The sequence below is a fragment of the Tachysurus vachellii genome, chromosome 2, assembly GCF_030014155.1.
Source record: "Tachysurus vachellii isolate PV-2020 chromosome 2, HZAU_Pvac_v1, whole genome shotgun sequence".
NCBI classification, from domain to species: Eukaryota; Metazoa; Chordata; class Actinopteri; order Siluriformes; family Bagridae; genus Tachysurus; species Tachysurus vachellii.
The window spans coordinates 33,751,616-33,768,296 of record NC_083461.1 but is presented as its reverse complement, the minus strand read 5'-3'; the positions used below and the strand labels follow the sequence as shown (position 1 = coordinate 33,768,296).

The 16,681-nt window shown below is 37.9% G+C and overlaps 2 protein-coding genes across 2 annotated transcripts; both read right to left on the bottom strand.

The window, feature by feature from the left end:
* Positions 1-4,230: 4,230 nt before the first annotated feature.
* On the bottom strand, positions 4,231-9,353 carry LOC132860735 (uncharacterized). Its single transcript, XM_060892034.1, has 14 exons — positions 9,060-9,353; positions 8,321-8,364; positions 8,177-8,242; positions 7,968-8,057; positions 7,781-7,879; positions 7,605-7,670; positions 7,320-7,427; positions 5,691-5,734; positions 5,542-5,611; positions 5,368-5,454; positions 5,093-5,191; positions 4,888-4,968; positions 4,680-4,778; positions 4,231-4,579 (listed from the first exon to the last, which is right to left on the bottom strand). The coding sequence occupies exons 1-14, from the start codon at positions 9,127-9,129 to the stop codon at positions 4,439-4,441; spliced, it is 1,164 nt and encodes a 387-aa protein (XP_060748017.1). The 5' UTR covers positions 9,130-9,353; the 3' UTR covers positions 4,231-4,438.
* A 1,873-nt stretch (positions 9,354-11,226) lies between these two features.
* Positions 11,227-16,343, bottom strand: LOC132860725 (acylphosphatase-2-like). The gene is made up of 4 exons (XM_060892033.1): positions 16,241-16,343; positions 15,855-15,871; positions 14,185-14,294; positions 11,227-11,448 (listed from the first exon to the last, which is right to left on the bottom strand). The coding sequence occupies exons 1-4, from the start codon at positions 16,311-16,313 to the stop codon at positions 11,334-11,336; spliced, it is 315 nt and encodes a 104-aa protein (XP_060748016.1). The 5' UTR covers positions 16,314-16,343; the 3' UTR covers positions 11,227-11,333.
* Between the last annotated feature and the right edge of the window lie 338 nt (positions 16,344-16,681).

Here is a 16,681-nt window from a genome sequence, read left to right as displayed (position 1 = left end):
AAATTTGTGGTTTTGCGTTTATTGTATCCAATCATTTCAGCATTAAAATGAAATCAAAGAATCTGCATTTATAATTTAAAAATTCACATAAGAAACAAAGAAATTTTGCTTTGCAAACTGAAATTTGTGTACAGCAGAATAGAGGTCATTTTATTTCTCCACATTCATTCATTCATTCATCTTCTACCGCTTATCCGAACTTCTCGGGTCACGGGGAGCCTGTGCCTATCTCAGGTGTCACCGGGCATCAAGGCAGGATACACCCTGGACGGAGTGCCAACCCATCGCAGGGCACACACACTCTCATTCACTCACACACTACGGACAATTTTCCAGAGATGCCAATCAACCTACCATGCATGTCCTTGGACCGGGGGAGGAAACCGGAGCACCCAGAGGAAACCCCTGAGGCACGGGGAGAACATGCAAACTCCACACACACAAGGCGGAGGCGGGAATCGAACCCCCAACCCTGGAGGTGCCCCCAGGGTAGGGTTGTATACTACTAACCTTATTGCAATCCACTATTCCATTGTATTCCCTGTATTACTCTAATATATGTATCATGATATAATAATATGTTTTACATTTTAAAAGGTCAATTAAAATAAATCATGGTCGTTTTCTAAAGTATGTTTTCATGGGTGTTAATCGCTTCATTTTTGTTGGAAGAAAAAACAACTATCACACTGTGATAAGGGCTGAAGTTGAACGCAGCGAAGACGCATTGGATGAGAAACCGAACTGTGTATTGGTCCAGTAAACTACAATTACAAGAACTGCACCGATGCAGATGTTATATCATAGCAATCCATCAATAAAAGCACACACACCTTGTACTCTCTGATGTTCGCTCTGATGTTCGCTCTGCTCGGCGTCCCTGCGGATTGAAAAACGCGCTGAATCCACGCGGACTCAGTTCAGGGGAGGAGCCGAAACATGACGCAGCTTGTCTGCTTCAAATGGAATTTTAAAGGGGACTGAAGCGATCAAAAAATAATTGATCAAATAATTTTTTTGGGGGGCTGGGCAGAAGTTTAGGGGGGCTAAAGCTCCCCTAAAAAGGGCCTAGTGACGCCCCTGGCTGTCAGGCATGACCGAAAGTGAGTAACTTTAGTAACTTGTGGACAGCGCTGACTCAAGACGCGAACTATTTGGAACGAATCAGTCCGATTTGGTGAACTGGATTTGGTGAACCGGTTCATCCAGTGAACTGGTTCATCCAGTGAACTAAAAAGAACCGGTTCAAAAGAACGATTCGTTCACGAACTGCCCATCACTATTATCTATAACCTTAACCGGCGGAAAGACGCAAAGACGCAACCAAAAGCAGTGAAATTTCACTATTCTTATTACCAGAGTTAATAGCACAAACAAAATATTAATGCAAACAATCCATTCAATACTAAATAAAAATAACATTTAATGATTTGGTCTTTGTCTTGTGAATATTTTTTTTTTATTAATGACTGCATTCATTGGACACACTGTAGAGAATTCACACATACATACAGTACAACTGATACATACATACAACTGATTTGATTCAAGACTGACATCATTACATCATGCATAAAATTTTGGTGTCCACTTTTGCCATTTTAAATAATACCATAACTTTTGTCTTACTATGTAGTCATATGATATATAATATAAAACTATTCTTGTTTTAAATTCTCACTGAGGGCTAAAACCCCTAAAGATGAAATCCTAGAACTGCCCCTGGTTCTCACATTTGGGGAATTCTACAGTTCTTCAATAGACTACATTTAATGTAGACAGGTTACACAATATTATTGGTCGTGGTAGACACTCTGCTGTAATCATTGGTTGAAAGTCTACATCCACCGCCTGACTGTAAACCAATCACACTGCAAATATGCAAATCTGCCCTCAGCATGAGTGTGGTCAGGTCAGGACAAATCAGTGTTATACCACTATTGCAAACTATGGTGATATATTTGATTTAATTAATTTTTTTATTGTATTTTCTTTAAATCTGTGCATTTCAAATTTGTGCTGTTGTGATTATTGTATCCAATCATTTCTGTCAAATTTTAAGCTGATATCAATTTGCAGTTTATATGCTGCCACCTGGTGGCTATTTACCGTCTCTCTATATATCTCCTACTCTCTCTAACACGCACATTATTTATTCCATTCATTCCATTCATCTTTTACCGCTTATCCGAACTACCTCGGGTCACGGGGAGCCCGCGCCCATCCCAGGCACCACCGGGCATCAAGGCAGGATACACCCCGGACGGAGCGCCAACCCACCGCAGGGCACACACACACTCCCACTCACTCACGCAATCACACACTAGGGACAATTTTCCAGAGATGCCAATCAACCTACCATGCATGTCTTTGGACCGGGGGAGGAAACCGGAGTACCCGGAGGAAACCCCCGAGGCACGGGGAGAACATGCAAACTCCACACACACAAGGTGGAGGCGGGAATCGAACCCCGACCCTGGAGGTGTGAGGCGAACGTGCTAACCACTAAGCCACCGTGCCCCCCCCACATTATTTATATCAAATGTATATAAATAAACCAATTTGTAGACCCTTTACATATCATATCTCAGAAGTAAACATATACAATGACCATGTTCAACTCCGGTCTCAGCAACATCTGAAAACTAGCTGTGGCAATCACTTTTATCCCACATGGCTGAATGAGATCATTAACGACACCAGACACAGCGGAATTCACACAGTGCTATGAGATTTTATTTGAACATACAGTACGTTACTGGTGGTGAGTACAAGTACAGTTTAGCTAAAACCTGGACTGCTCAGACCATGAGTAATACAATTGTTATTGTTAAATTGAGACATCCTTGATGAAAACTTGCTCCAGAGCGCCCTGGACCTCAGACCGGGGCGAAGGTTCATCTTCCGACAGGACCACGACCTCGAGCACACAACCAAGATAACAAAGGAGCGGCTACGGGACGAGCCTGTGAACGTCCTTGAGCGGCCTGGCCTGAACCCGATCGAACGTCTCTGGAGAGACCTGAACGTTTCTGTGCCCCGAAGCTTCCCAACCAACCTGACAGAGCTCGAGAGGTCCTGCAAAGAAGAATAGGAGAAACTGCCAAAAAATAGGTTGTGCCAAGACTGTAGCATCGGACTCAAAACGACCCGAGACTGGAATTGCTGCCAAAGGTGCTTCAACAAAGTTTTGAGCAAAGACTGTGAATTTTAAGTTGTTATCAGATGAAACACTGTTTCGCGAAACATCTTAACATTTGCCGACAAACACACTTCTTATTAAAAAGTAACAGAATGATGGCATCCTATAAAGAAGTTCTGCTATGACGATGGATTTTCAGCCGACTGACTTTTGCTCATCTACAATTAGAATTGAAGTCTACCATCAGAGTTTTCTACAGACCCGGTTTCTCAAAAAATTATCGAAGGCCATACATTTTTTCATGTTCCTTACTTTGGTGATTTTTTTATCTATGTACATTTGTGAGAAAATCATTGTGTTTGAGTTGCTTTTCAAAGGAAAACTATATATATATATTGATGAATAGAAATGAACAGAATGAGGCTTCAATAAATAAAAAATTAATATTTTATTGAAGTAAATAAACTTAATTGAACTCTATAAGCACTACACTAAATGATAAAACTATTTACAGACAGAACTATTTACAGAAGAGCTCTACACTGAGGAATGAGGGATTAGGGGGTGACAAAATCTGCTCCTTAATGTTATTAATTTTCTTCTGCAGACCTGTTAAAAAAGAGACAGAAGAGATTTAAATACACTAAAGTAAAATCTAACAAAATGTATTTATACTTACCTGTGGAGTGCTTGAGCAATGTGGGGGAAAATGTGGTGTAGTGACCCAAAAGAAAAAAAAAGGCTGAAATGTCTTGCGAGATTAATATTACTTACACTCACTGTCCACTTTAATAGAAACACGTGTAAACGTGCACATTTATGCAGTTATCCAATCAACCAATTACGTGGCAGCAGCACAATGCATACCGTCATGCAGACAGAGATCAAGAGCCTCAGTTATGATGTTCACATAAAACATCAGAATGGGGAAAGGTCTGATCTCTGTGACTAATCATGGCATGGTACAGTAGATGGTACCAGGTTGGTTGGTGTGTGAAAATACTTCAGATTAATACAGAGGTCACACTTTTTCACGTTCTGATGTATGATGTAATCATTAATTGAAGCTCTTGAAAATGTCTGCAGGATTTGTTTGTACCGTGCTGCTGCCACATGATTGATGGGGTAAATACATCAATGAGCAGGTGTACAGGTGTTTGTTAGTGGACGGTGAGTAATTTTGCCATCCAACAAAAAAACAATGTAATAATTAATAAACTGTGTGTGTGTGTGGATGTGTTTGAAGTGAGGGGTGGCAGAGAATGGGAAAGTGTAAAGGGGAGGGAAACACATAGCTCAAAGCGTCTCCAAAGTGTCCATCAACAGCTGGACATGCTGCACGAGAAGCCGACAAACTTCAGGGGCTAAAGCTGCTGGGTCAGAGTACAGGTCCCGGGGCAGAGCAAACAGATCGTCAAAAAACTCCTTCAGCTGGTCCTATTAACAAAATCACACACACACATCCAAGTGTCACCGATGTAAAGATACAACGCTGAGCATTTGTGTATCGTGGCATCAAAAGACGTTAGACACTTACGATAACCTCTGCGAAACAAAGCGCTGCTGCAGGCTCCCACACATCTGCGTCCCACATGTTGACGAGTGCAATCAGTCGCTCCAAAAATGCTCCCGCAAACTTTCAGAAAACAAAGACAACAAGCTCCGTTAACACCACGTCTAATTGGGGTGAACAATATGGGAAAACGTTCAAGCGTCACTTACAAATCTCTAGATGAGACACTTACTGTTTCAGGTTCTGAGCCATTGATAACGTATCCGAAGACGAGCAGCTCGTAAAACACGTCCACAAAGTTGTAGTTGTGGATCTGCACAAAGCAGAACAAATTTTAAAAAGAAATTCACATGACGTATACGTTACTTTACATATCGGAGTCCTGAATTCTGTGTAATCAAAATCTTTTATATTTACAGAGGCATCTGCAAACTTACGTTGGCCCCGGAGAGCTCCGCTGCAATGGATTCCTGGTTAGATGGAGTCCTCAGGAATTGGATCAGAGCCTCGTAGGCCAGCTGCACGTGATGTACCTCCTGTTAAACAAAACAAATCTCTTATGACTCTCTTTGGCCACAGTGTTCAACATAGCTACTCGTTTTAAACCCTAACAAGAAGCAGCATGTAATCCGAAGAGCGTCCGGTTCTCAGTTAAAGATACATACGTGGCATGACCGATAGTATTTTGTGGGGGAGTAAAAAATAAAGTCACCTTGTTGTTAGCTGCTGCCAGTCGCATCACGATCTTTTTCCCAGCCACAAAGAAGAAGTTTTGATTGTGGATGCTGGCAAGCAGCGTCTGAATGTGGGACAACACAGGGTATAAATTAAAATGGGGCAAAGTTTACCTGCGCTACAACAGCGGTTACACAGAGGTTTTACTCACTGCAAACGCCTGGCGGAGAGCAGGCAGCTTCATGCCGACCTCAGTCACCCCTCTCTGGGAAAGATGGCAGCTAAGAAAAACAGAAAAGCTTAGTGTACGTCAAACACCAACGATACTGTTACACCGTTAAACTGTAGAGAGAATTGTACCTAATAAAGGGCACCTCCACCTCCTCTGGGGTCTCCTCACATTCCTGCAAGACAAATTAGCAACACATCATTAAAACTCACACAGTAAATTGTATAGCCTCTCAGCCAGTGGAATAACAGCATATCGTCGCTGTCGGGGCGGAATCCTCGTATCTCCAAAACCATTATTTTTCAGGAAATTAAAAAAACGCCGTGTTTTTTTGAGTTATTAAACATTGTATCGTTAAAGTTGTTATTATACCTTATATTGCTATCATATACTGTTGTGTACCAACATTAACACATTTTCCCAAAGTCACGTTTTATCAGAGATACAAGCTTTATGACTTGTGAGCAGGGAGATACGAGATTATGCTGTCATTGATAAGAACGGTACGGACACAGACGTCGCTGCTGCCAGCTGTGTTTAAGTCTGCGGTCACGTTGAGCCTTTTGACAAGAGACAGGGCTTCAAAACCAAAGCTAATGACTGTAGTTACATACATCTTCCTAAACTCTATTTTAAAGGTTTAAGAGCTATAAGTGATGCAATATAAAACACGATAAGCTGATTAGGCTGTCTAATAGGTGGAGATTAGTCTAATCTGCTCGCAAACTTACCTTCGTGGCTCACGGGTTTCTTTCTGCACAGAAGCATTACAGCTATGGATTTTTAACAAAACAGACCTACTCAAATGTATCTAACCTAACTGTTTTCACTTGTTAGTGTCCAAAACACAGTGTTTTACATGCACAGTGCCAAGAGAGGCATTGTCTATAAGTAGGCTGACTTAAAGTCAGTAAAATAATAAACAAAAAACAATAATTTAATAGTGGTATCCAAAACATTCAATTTAATTCAAATATTATATTATAAAAAACATTTTAAAACGTCAATGAACATGTATAATAAACAGTAATAAATAGTAATAAATAGATATTTAAAATACATCAATAACACAGATAAATACAGATAAAATCATAGTTAAAGGAATAGTCCACCCAAAAAATAAAATTAATAAAAGGTCAAATTATTGTTTCACTACGTTATACGGCATGTTTACCTATAATAACGAGGCAAAAAGCCAGCCAGCTTGCTTAAAGTGATGAGCATGAAGGCTAAGGCATCTACTTGTTGAACATAACGGTAACATAACATAATTTGCCTTGACATTGTAAGATACAATCCTATCTTATCTGCAATGCACAGGGTTTAGTCCGCGTTGCAGTGGATTGTCTTGCGCTAAATTCCTGTCCTCAGACGAGCACCAGAACTAGCGGGGGTCAAGATTTTTTTTCTTTGAGCCCCACGAAAATCACTTTAGATATCACTTTAAGACGTGATGATTCGTTGCGACTCTTAATCTTGAGGAGAAAAATGCCGCGAAGCTTTACCGCGGAGTGAAGAAGAGGTGGAGTTACGAGGTTTCTCAGACAGTTGAAGTGTCCAATGGAGTTATGAGATTTGCGCTCAAGCTATTTTCAAGGCTTTAGATTGGTTAATAACTTGTAAAAATAACAGACCCACGTGGGGACTGACCAATAGCATCGATATGTGAAAAAATATGAAATTGACAAAATTTGGACATACGAGGTTTCCGCCCGACAGCAACGATATGTAGACACATCAGTTCTGAAACACAGAATTACCTCAGAGTCGGCCTGTGCGTCACCGTGGGGAGACCGAAGATCTTTGCTCTCCCAAGTGCAGGTGTCCAGCTGACCATCTGCGGCAGCATGAAGGTAGGTGCAGGTCTCCTTTTTAAAGAATAAATGTACAACAGACAAAATTCAGAAAGTTACTATCTACAATACACACTTCATTCCAGTGTAATATATTTACCAAGTAATCATCGAGTGTCAGGATGACGGACATCTCTAAAGTTCCGTCACCTTTACTTACAAAATAATTTGTAAATTTTGTGGGTTGTTTACCGGAATGACGGCTAAAGGGTCGCTGTGCAATGCGGCGGGAGGCAGCTGAAGGTACTGCTCATGGACCTTCACACACACAAAAAGATAGATTTAATTAAAGAAGATTTGATTAAAGTGCTCATATAATAACCCTTGATGTCAGTTCCCTTCGTCGGAGTAACAAAGTCTGTGATTACCTCGAGACTAAAGCTGTGGGTCTCTGTGGCCTCAAATAAGCAGAGCCGACTCCCTGGACCACTGATCATCTCAAGGGAGTCTTTGTTAACGTCCATTGACTGCAAACAAAGAAACAAAAATAAATATTAGAACTTGTAAACAAGTGTGTGTGTGTGTGTGTGTCTCAATTGCAGCACTGTAGAATACCTCAGACTGGGAGCTGAAGCAGTTTGTAGACAAAAACTGATCATCGCCACAGGCTCTGTCCAGCTCACCAGCACAGGGATGCTGCGAAAACTAAAGCAAAAAACCACGAGTGCTTTTTATCGTAGCAGCTAAACACCAACACATCTAACATTCTGTCACTTGAAAAATCCAGAGATCATTTTTACTAAATAAATGACTAGATTGGTTACCAGAACGACAGATGAAGTGTCGTGATGAGGTTCGGTGGGTGGCAGCTGTACTTTTGGCTCGATGACCTTCACACACACACACTGGATTTTTTAAATAAAATAAAATTAATAAAAATATATCTATATTATTTTACAGACACGTACCTGCAGGACAGAAGGAGGAGGATCTCTCACCACGTCCACAGACTCTGCAATAAATGACTTTTATGTGACTCAATTACAACTTTTTAAATTTTCTATCGTACATTTAAAGCCAATAACAAAGTTTATACATGTAAAAGATTAAACAGGAAAAAAGTTGTTTTATTTTACTGTCTACTCATTTTAATATTTTACTCCATACAATACATTATATAGGCAGATAACACATTTGTAAGAAAAAGACCGTAGTGCGAGAGCTGGTAAATAATTAGGCTAATCATTAGGATAATAATTAGGCTTATAATTAGGCTAATCATTGGGATAATCATTGGGATAATCATTAAGATAATAATTAGCATAATCATTAGGCTAATCATTAAGATAAACATGATCATGATGTAAAAAAGAAACAAACAAACAGTAGACAAGTTTGTTAAAAGTGACCTACTGATAAAGTAAATAAATTAAAAATGAAATAAAATAAATTCTTAAGTCAAACTCATCAATTCGGTTTAGTATTTTTGCTGTAATTTGTAGCTCTATGCTAGTCCGCTAGCATAGTAACTAGCATTAGGCTAATTGTCGCCAATAGACGATATCGCTGATTAACTGGATAACATTAGACTGTAACACTGTAACTTCAACATGATTTATTGTAAAAACAGTTACAGATTAAAGTCACATCCTCCTACCGGGATGAAGCTGAGGGTGGTCGGGAGGAGCTCGCGCTCTCCGCACGTACCGGTAAACAAGGTATCCTGCACGCGCACACATAGCGACCAGCCCCGCAGCACAGGCGATCTCGCGCACATTCCAGGTGTTCAGTCCAGGTAGAAATCTTCTGAAATCCATCGTGTTTTCTTATTTTTTTCTTTCCTTGAGAGCTTGATAGACGATGTTGGTTGTTGATCCGTTGCCAAGCAGAAACTCAATGTTGCGTTTTGATTTAAAATCGTTTGGAGGACCACGGCAACAGTTTAAACACAAATAATTACAGGAAGTACAAACACGCACCAGATGACACGTGCACAGGTTCTCCACCCGGGGCTCGCGACCCACGTGGGATTGTCTGAGATGCGGATTGGGGTCCCTGCATAGAAACTGTATTTATTTAATAATAATGAAAGAAAAATAAAGAATATACATATTTATATAATAATTTAAATAATAATATTATTAATAACAATAAATATAAATAAAATAATAATAATAATAACAATAATAATAGTTATAATAATAACTATATAAATAATACAAAATAATTACAAATATAAATATGTAATTAATAATAAAAATGTACATATATAAATAATAAAAATAAATAATAAAAATAATAACACAATGGATTTTATATAATAATATATAAATATCAGTCAGTATTTTTCTTCCTTACTGTTTCTTCTTCTTACCCCGTGAGCGTGATCTGAACTCGAATAACGTCATCAGTCCAGTAACTTCTTTTAGGAAAAGATTTATAACAAATTAACTGGGAAATGTTACACGGGAACCTGAATATATAAACACACACAGACTTTAACAGGCCATCGTTCATCACTTGTGTGGTTTTACTTGTTCTAAAAGCCTGGGTGATAGAAATAATACAAACTGAATACAAAATGTTTTCAGCTCCGCGCTGAGAGAACATAGTGGTCATGCACATCATGGACGATAGAGGGCAGCAGAGACACGTTCATGTGAGGTACAGGGTTACAGGGACATCTACTGGACAAGAAACTTCAATGGCACTTAACCTCGTCCAGAAACGTAACGGAGAATATATGCGATTCTAGCTTTAGGCGTGCTGAGCACCCAATGAGCCCCACTGCCACCACCCACCCTCTTTTCACACAAAAACAAAAAATATGTCTATTAAAAAATAACTGTATCATTTTAACTTTGATTCAACTAACTCCAAGATTTTTTTTCTTTTTTTTAGCTTGCTTAACACTTTTCAGAAGAACAAAAACACAAGACGGAGGTCATTATAGACTGTCCCTAGTCTCTCACCTGAATCTGTCTTTTTTCTTTTAAAGAACTGTTGTATGTCCATTGCTCACTGGCAGGCCACACACACACACACACACACACACACACACACACACACACTATGGACGAGCCACCCAGGTCCTGTGCTACTCAACAGCGGTGGCGACCCGCTGGACTCAAAAGTAGTCTAAAAATAAACACTTATTATAGGTGTACCATGGTGATTCAGGATACTGACTCCAGTACTCACCGATATGGTTTCGGAATTGGAACAACTCTAGGTAAAAGGAAAGAAGTGTGAGACACAACTTTGGGGCAACTTAGTTGATTCACAACACACATGGGTTCTCACTCTGCGTGTGTTTTGCACTGGATGGCGGTCGTGCTGAGCGGTGCAGGTAGGGCTGAATTCTGCTGAATATATATAAAAAAGATTTCTTTTTGTATTGCCCTGAGTAAAACTATTTCACATAACAAATGTCAACATATAGTCCACAAGACACATTTGATGGCTTTCTTTTGTGGTCTATTATGTGAAATAGCTTTTTCAGGACAGAACTACACAAAAACAAAATTAAATTTTTATAATCCTTTTTAAGTTTAAAGAAATCTTGACATTAACATAACATGTAGGCAAACTTGTTCTAATCTGTATGGCAATTATATGAATCGACACAAACATAAAATAAGGTAAAACATAAACTAATATTTCCAGTGCCTATGAAATATGGACGAAAATAGGAACTTTTTGTGTTTGGTTTGTACAGATTTACAGCACAGTCAGAAGCTACACCCTACAGTAATTGCTAGTACAAAACGATATTTCCAATCCCATACAGTATGTGGTATGAAGAGATTTTCAGCACTAAGAAACCTGTTTAGAGCACAAGAGGAATTTATAAAAATGAGGATTTTTTTATGGCTTTATTTGTTATAAATGAGGATGTAGTGATGTTTTTTGGTTGTGGGATTAGTATTAGTATGTGTACAGTGTGAGACATTGCAGTCCAGCAAAAGGTTGGGTTGTACATCAGAAACGAGTGGAGAAGCCAGAGAGCTCCAGCTTGGGGATGGTCTTCTCATTCTTGAAAACAGCCCGAGTGATACGACTGCTGGGGCTTCCCTCCTTACTTAGCCATATCTTCCTGTGGAAAAGAGCAAAAAAAAAAAAAATAAAGATTTTTTTTATAAAATAAATAGATAAATAAATAATTTAAATAAAATATATATGTCAGTAGTCCAATGGTTTATAACAGAGAAGATTTGTGTTTAAATCCCAGAACTTCCATACTGGCACTGGAACTTCATATCAAACTCCTAAACTATCAAATTCATATCAATTAAATTGCTATACATCTCTAACATCTATCTCTAATCAGCAAGCCGGAGGCGATGGTGGCAAGAAAAAACTCCCTGAGATTACAATAGAGTAAAATGAAAAACTCACTGAGATTACAATAACGTAAAATGGAAAAACTCACTGAGATTACAATAACGAAAGATGAAAAACTCCCTGAGATTACAATAATGTAAGAGGAAAAACTCCCTGAGATTGCAATAACATAAGAGGAAAAACATCCTGAGATTATGATCCCTGAGATTACGTTTAAATTACCATGTGATTTAGCCGGTTGTGGTAAAATAATTTACTTCTATGATCCTTAAGATTCACTTTTTAACCCACAAAGTATCTTCATCCACAGGTTAGTCACTCAGTGGTGGATGTGATTTTAGTATTTTAGATGAGTATTTGTGTCTGAAATCCTTAAGATAGTTGGAAGATACAGTACCAGAACCAGGAGGATTGAAATATTATTAAAAAACTGCATGTGATAGAGTTCTTAGTAATACTGGTATTAATATAGAAAAGTTTAAAAGGGATCACTGATCAATCTTTTCTCTCCTTCATGCGTACACTTTAGACGAACGGATGCTGTCTGAGATAATATAACATTACTCCTTGTACCAGAATAACAGTGAAGCTACTGAAACCTAAGACAACTCACCCGTTTCCTGGGGTAAGACCGAGAGCAAGAGGAAAGCGATAGGTTCACGATCTAGTGGTAAGCTATTCTGCACATTCGTGTATGAACGAACCAAAATAATGTCAATAAACGTGTTATTCTGGCTGTCAAAACTAAACAAATTTAACTTTAAAAACTGGATAATTGTTTGTTTGTTTTTTTTGTATATGTCTTGCAGTTTTGCACAATATATCTTCTATTAAGGTTATGTATTTTTTGCTCAAATGCTCTCTTTTTTTGGCATTTTGCTGCCCACTGTGGGTCACAGGACCTCTGGGAATATGGCAATGCTAAAGTAAGTTAAAATTGAGCAATTAATTAGCAATTCCTTTGTTCTAAGGATGAAATACAGTCTTGTATTTTATTTAGATTTCAATACTGAGAGCATTGAATCATATTTTTATCATACTACAAACTCCATCTGTGAACTCAGTCTCCCAGAATTCACCACGGCATACAGTTATGGCTGCCTCGGACTACAACACCCAGAATCCCCCACCAGTGACGACTGCTAAACCTTATATTATTGTGTTTATCATCCTAGTTTCGAGGAGGTTTTGTTTCAATAGAGTAAAATGTATTTCTTTATCGTATAGGATATCAGTTCTAACCGTTTATTGAAGATAACTTCAAATAAATATCACCAAATACCAAACAAATGTCACGGTTATGCTACATTGGTGATTGAACTACATTACCCATCAACCCCTGCTGGTTTTACGTTCAATCTATTACAAACGTGTATATTTGTAAAAAAAAAAAAAAAAAAAGCTCTGTCTACAGTCATCTAAAATGGCAATGTTCTATTATTTTCTATTAAAATTCTAGACATGCAAAATTCATGTATACAATACATTCAAGTGATACAGACAGAATTTAACTTGTTATTGTGAAATTATAGATGTATTTTTTTTCTCGTTAAAAAAAATGTTTTTTAGACTACTAATCCTCATCTATTTGGTGGAAGTCCAGCGCCCATAAATAGGTTATAGTTTGTAGGTTGTTTTATTCTGCCATCTGCTGGTACAAAACTGTATATACAGTCTGAGCTAAATATTAAAGATATATATATATATATATATATATATATATATATATATATATATATATATATATATATATATATAATGAAAAATAAGGAAATTATATAAAATACTAAATGAACTCTTCTTGGTGGTTAGGTGAATGGGGTGAAATAGAGACAGAAACTTTTTAAATCTATTCCCCTGTTTACTAAAAGAACAACAATAATGACTGATGATTTGTATGTTTTCAGGTGCTAGTTTGGTGGTGAGTTTATGGAATTTCATACTTTGGGTTTTAAGAACTTCATACTATGTATGCTATTGTATTACGGCATTATTTTAACAGTACTTTTAGTTAAATCACTTAGTTTAAGTTAACTTGCCACTTACCTCATGTTAACCAGGTCTTGTTTTATTCCTGTATTTGTTTTATGTTGTTATTTCTAAAAAAAACCAAAAAAAAAAACCAAAACAAAAAAAAAACTACAATTTTAATTAAAATGATTCAATATTATAATTCATGCTTAAATATCAGTAATTTCTCAGTCATTTTCATAAACTAATGTTCAAACTGAGTCAAAATTGAGTTCAGCAATAAAAGTTCAGCACTTCAAAACTTGAACGAATTTCCTGGTTATGTAACCGGTTCATCTCAAGGTTTCTTCCTAATATTTCTGTAAAGCTACTTTATGACAGTGTCCATTGTTAAAAGCTCTATACAAATAAAATTTAATTGAAATTATGTCTTGGTAATAAGGTTATGTAAGATCTGTGTGTGTATGTGTGTGTATTTGGGTGTGGGGGGGTGGTTTGGGTTGGTTATAGCACTCACATTTCTTTGACCAGATTACGTGGTCCCTGAACCTGTCCCACGACTGTCCCCTTGTTTGTGTTCTTCACCCAGCCAACCAGACCAAGGTTGAGTCCCTTCCTCTCTGTATACTGACAGACACAGGAAGAACTTTCTGTTATTCTTATGAAGGCTATGTTATGTAGATGTTTGAGAAAAGAAATTGAATTGCTTCTTGCTGGATGTTTTTTAAATTACCATTGTAAACTCAAAGGACTTTTGAACATACTATGAAATCAACATTTTTTAAATACTCAAACCAGCCTATTTGGCACCAACAACTCTACCTTGGTCAAAGTCACTGAGATCATATTTCCCTCATTCTGATGGTTCATGTGAACATGAAATCATCTGTAACTGCATGAATGCATTTTATTGGCTGATTGGATATTTGCAGGAATGAGCACAATAAAGTACACAAGTATGTGTGTGTGTGTGTGTGTGTGTGTGTGTGTGTGTGTGTGTGTTTACACATTCATGCCCTTATCCAATCAGTCAAACAAGTCAGCATGGCAGTGCATAATATCATACACATACCGATCAAGAGATTCAGTTAATGTTCACATCAAACATCAGAATGAAGAAAATGTCTGATCTCTGTGACTTTAAATGTAGCATTGTCCTTGATACCAGATGGGCTGGTTTCAGTATTTTACAAACTGCTGATCGTCTGGTATTTTAACACACAGTCTCTTTTAAAACACATAAAGTCTCTAGGCTTTACACAGAATGGAGAAGAAAACAACAACACTGACTGAGTGAGTGTCAGTTCTGTGGGTCAAACACTATGTTCACTCTTTCCACCCGTGGTGATTATAAAATCATCTCAGCATGCGCAATATGTCAACCTTCAGATGGATGGCTACAACAGCAGACCACATCAGGTTTATCTCCTGTCAGCTACGAACATGAATATGAGGCAATCTCTCTTAGCAACAAGGTGTTTCAGCCTGCAGATCCTCTGCAAACAGGATGTTCTTAGGAAAATCCTAGGAGATCAGGAGTTTCTGAAAAACTAAATAAAGATCCATGCCATGATTAAAGTCACATATATCAGAAATTTTCTTCATTCTGATGTTTGATGTGAACATTTGCATTTAAATTTACAGCAACTGGAAGATGCTCTGAAGTCTAGGGGAAGGTCATTCCACCACCTCTGTGCCAGAACAGAAAAGAGTCTTGATGTACAGTATATACCTACCTCTTATCTTGAGAGTAGGTGGGACCAGTTGAGCAGTTTTATACATTTTTTATACATCGTGCTGCTGCAACTTGTTCAGATTAACATTTAACAACAACACAAATTTAGTTTTATTTTCTGGGATGATTTTAAAAAAGGCTTCTTTCGTACAACCCTCCAAACCACGGATAATTATAGGGTGGTATTTCATAAAAGCTTGTGATACTTGACTCCTACTCAAAACAGCTGAACTTTAAAATACAAATATGTGATTAACATCCACTTCTCTGAACACTGGGCTGTGGTTGATGGGATTGGAAGAAGCTGTAAGCCCCATGTTTAGTTCTCGGGTAACACGGGTTGGCAGCCCTAATACAGACAGCGATGAGCAATTTAATACTTATATAATACTCACATGCAGTAAGTCTGCATAGGGTGAAAAATAAATCGAAGGATCCTGATGTTTACTTACCATACGAAAGCAGACACCTGTGCCCAAAGAGAAAGACACAGAAATCAGGGAGCAGCGAACAATATGAGCATAATTTGCTATTACATAATATAGAGTATATTGTTTATCATGTTTAGTAAGTTTCTCATGGCAGCAATAATTTGCCACCTGCCATTAATCAGGATTATATCATGCCAACTAAGCTAAATATAAAGATCAACAAACCTCTCTGTTCTAAGATATATAACTTTACTCAAAGCCAAATAACAGTGATCTATTTTATCTAAGCAAAGATTCTGAATGTTGTTCTTATGTAAAATGAACATTGGCTGCTCTAAACTAAACTATACAAAAATTAAGCTTGGCCAGTTATGCAGCAGTAAGCAAAAAAAAAAGTTAGTCAGTACCCTGGACATTGCCAAATATCTCAAAATCCACAGAGCAGAGATCGCTGCCACTTGAACCAGTTTCTTCAGACATTGTGAATGCCAACTGCACTTGTGAGGGCTCTGGAATCAAGTTACTTCAAAAGTTGGACTGGATTACTGAACATATTTAAAGGGCAAGTCCCACACTTTAAGCTTCCATCTGATATTGTGGTTGTATTTAAGATCCTTGTGATGCATGACATCTTTCATATATCATTTCAGGCAAGTGATGTCGGTAAGAAGGCGGTTGCTTGGGTCAGTGTGTGTACTGTAGATATTTTCTCTGCATGCTCATAAACATGATATAGTTGCTGATTTCATACATGAGAATATAGAGAAAAAATAAAGTTAAATATTTTAATGTACATTTAATTATATTATAGAAATGATGGCCTATGTCGTCCATAGCAGGGTACAGTA

Coding starts and splice junctions, on each gene's coding strand:
- LOC132860735 (XM_060892034.1), bottom strand. CDS start 9,129: ATGTGCGCGAGATCGCCTGTGCTGCGGGGCTGGTCGCTATGTGTGCGC. Junction 8,365..9,059: donor GCAGGATACCTTGTTTACCG/GTACGTGCGGAG, acceptor CATTTATTGCAG/AGTCTGTGGACGTGGTGAGA. Junction 8,243..8,320: donor CTCCTCCTTCTGTCCTGCAG/GTACGTGTCTGT, acceptor GTGTGTGTGAAG/GTCATCGAGCCAAAAGTACA.
- LOC132860725 (XM_060892033.1), bottom strand. CDS start 16,313: ATGTCTGAAGAAACTGGTTCAAGTGGCAGCGATCTCTGCTCTGTGGAT. Junction 11,449..14,184: donor CGTAATCTGGTCAAAGAAAT/GTGAGTGCTATA, acceptor TCTTTTCCACAG/GAAGATATGGCTAAGTAAGG.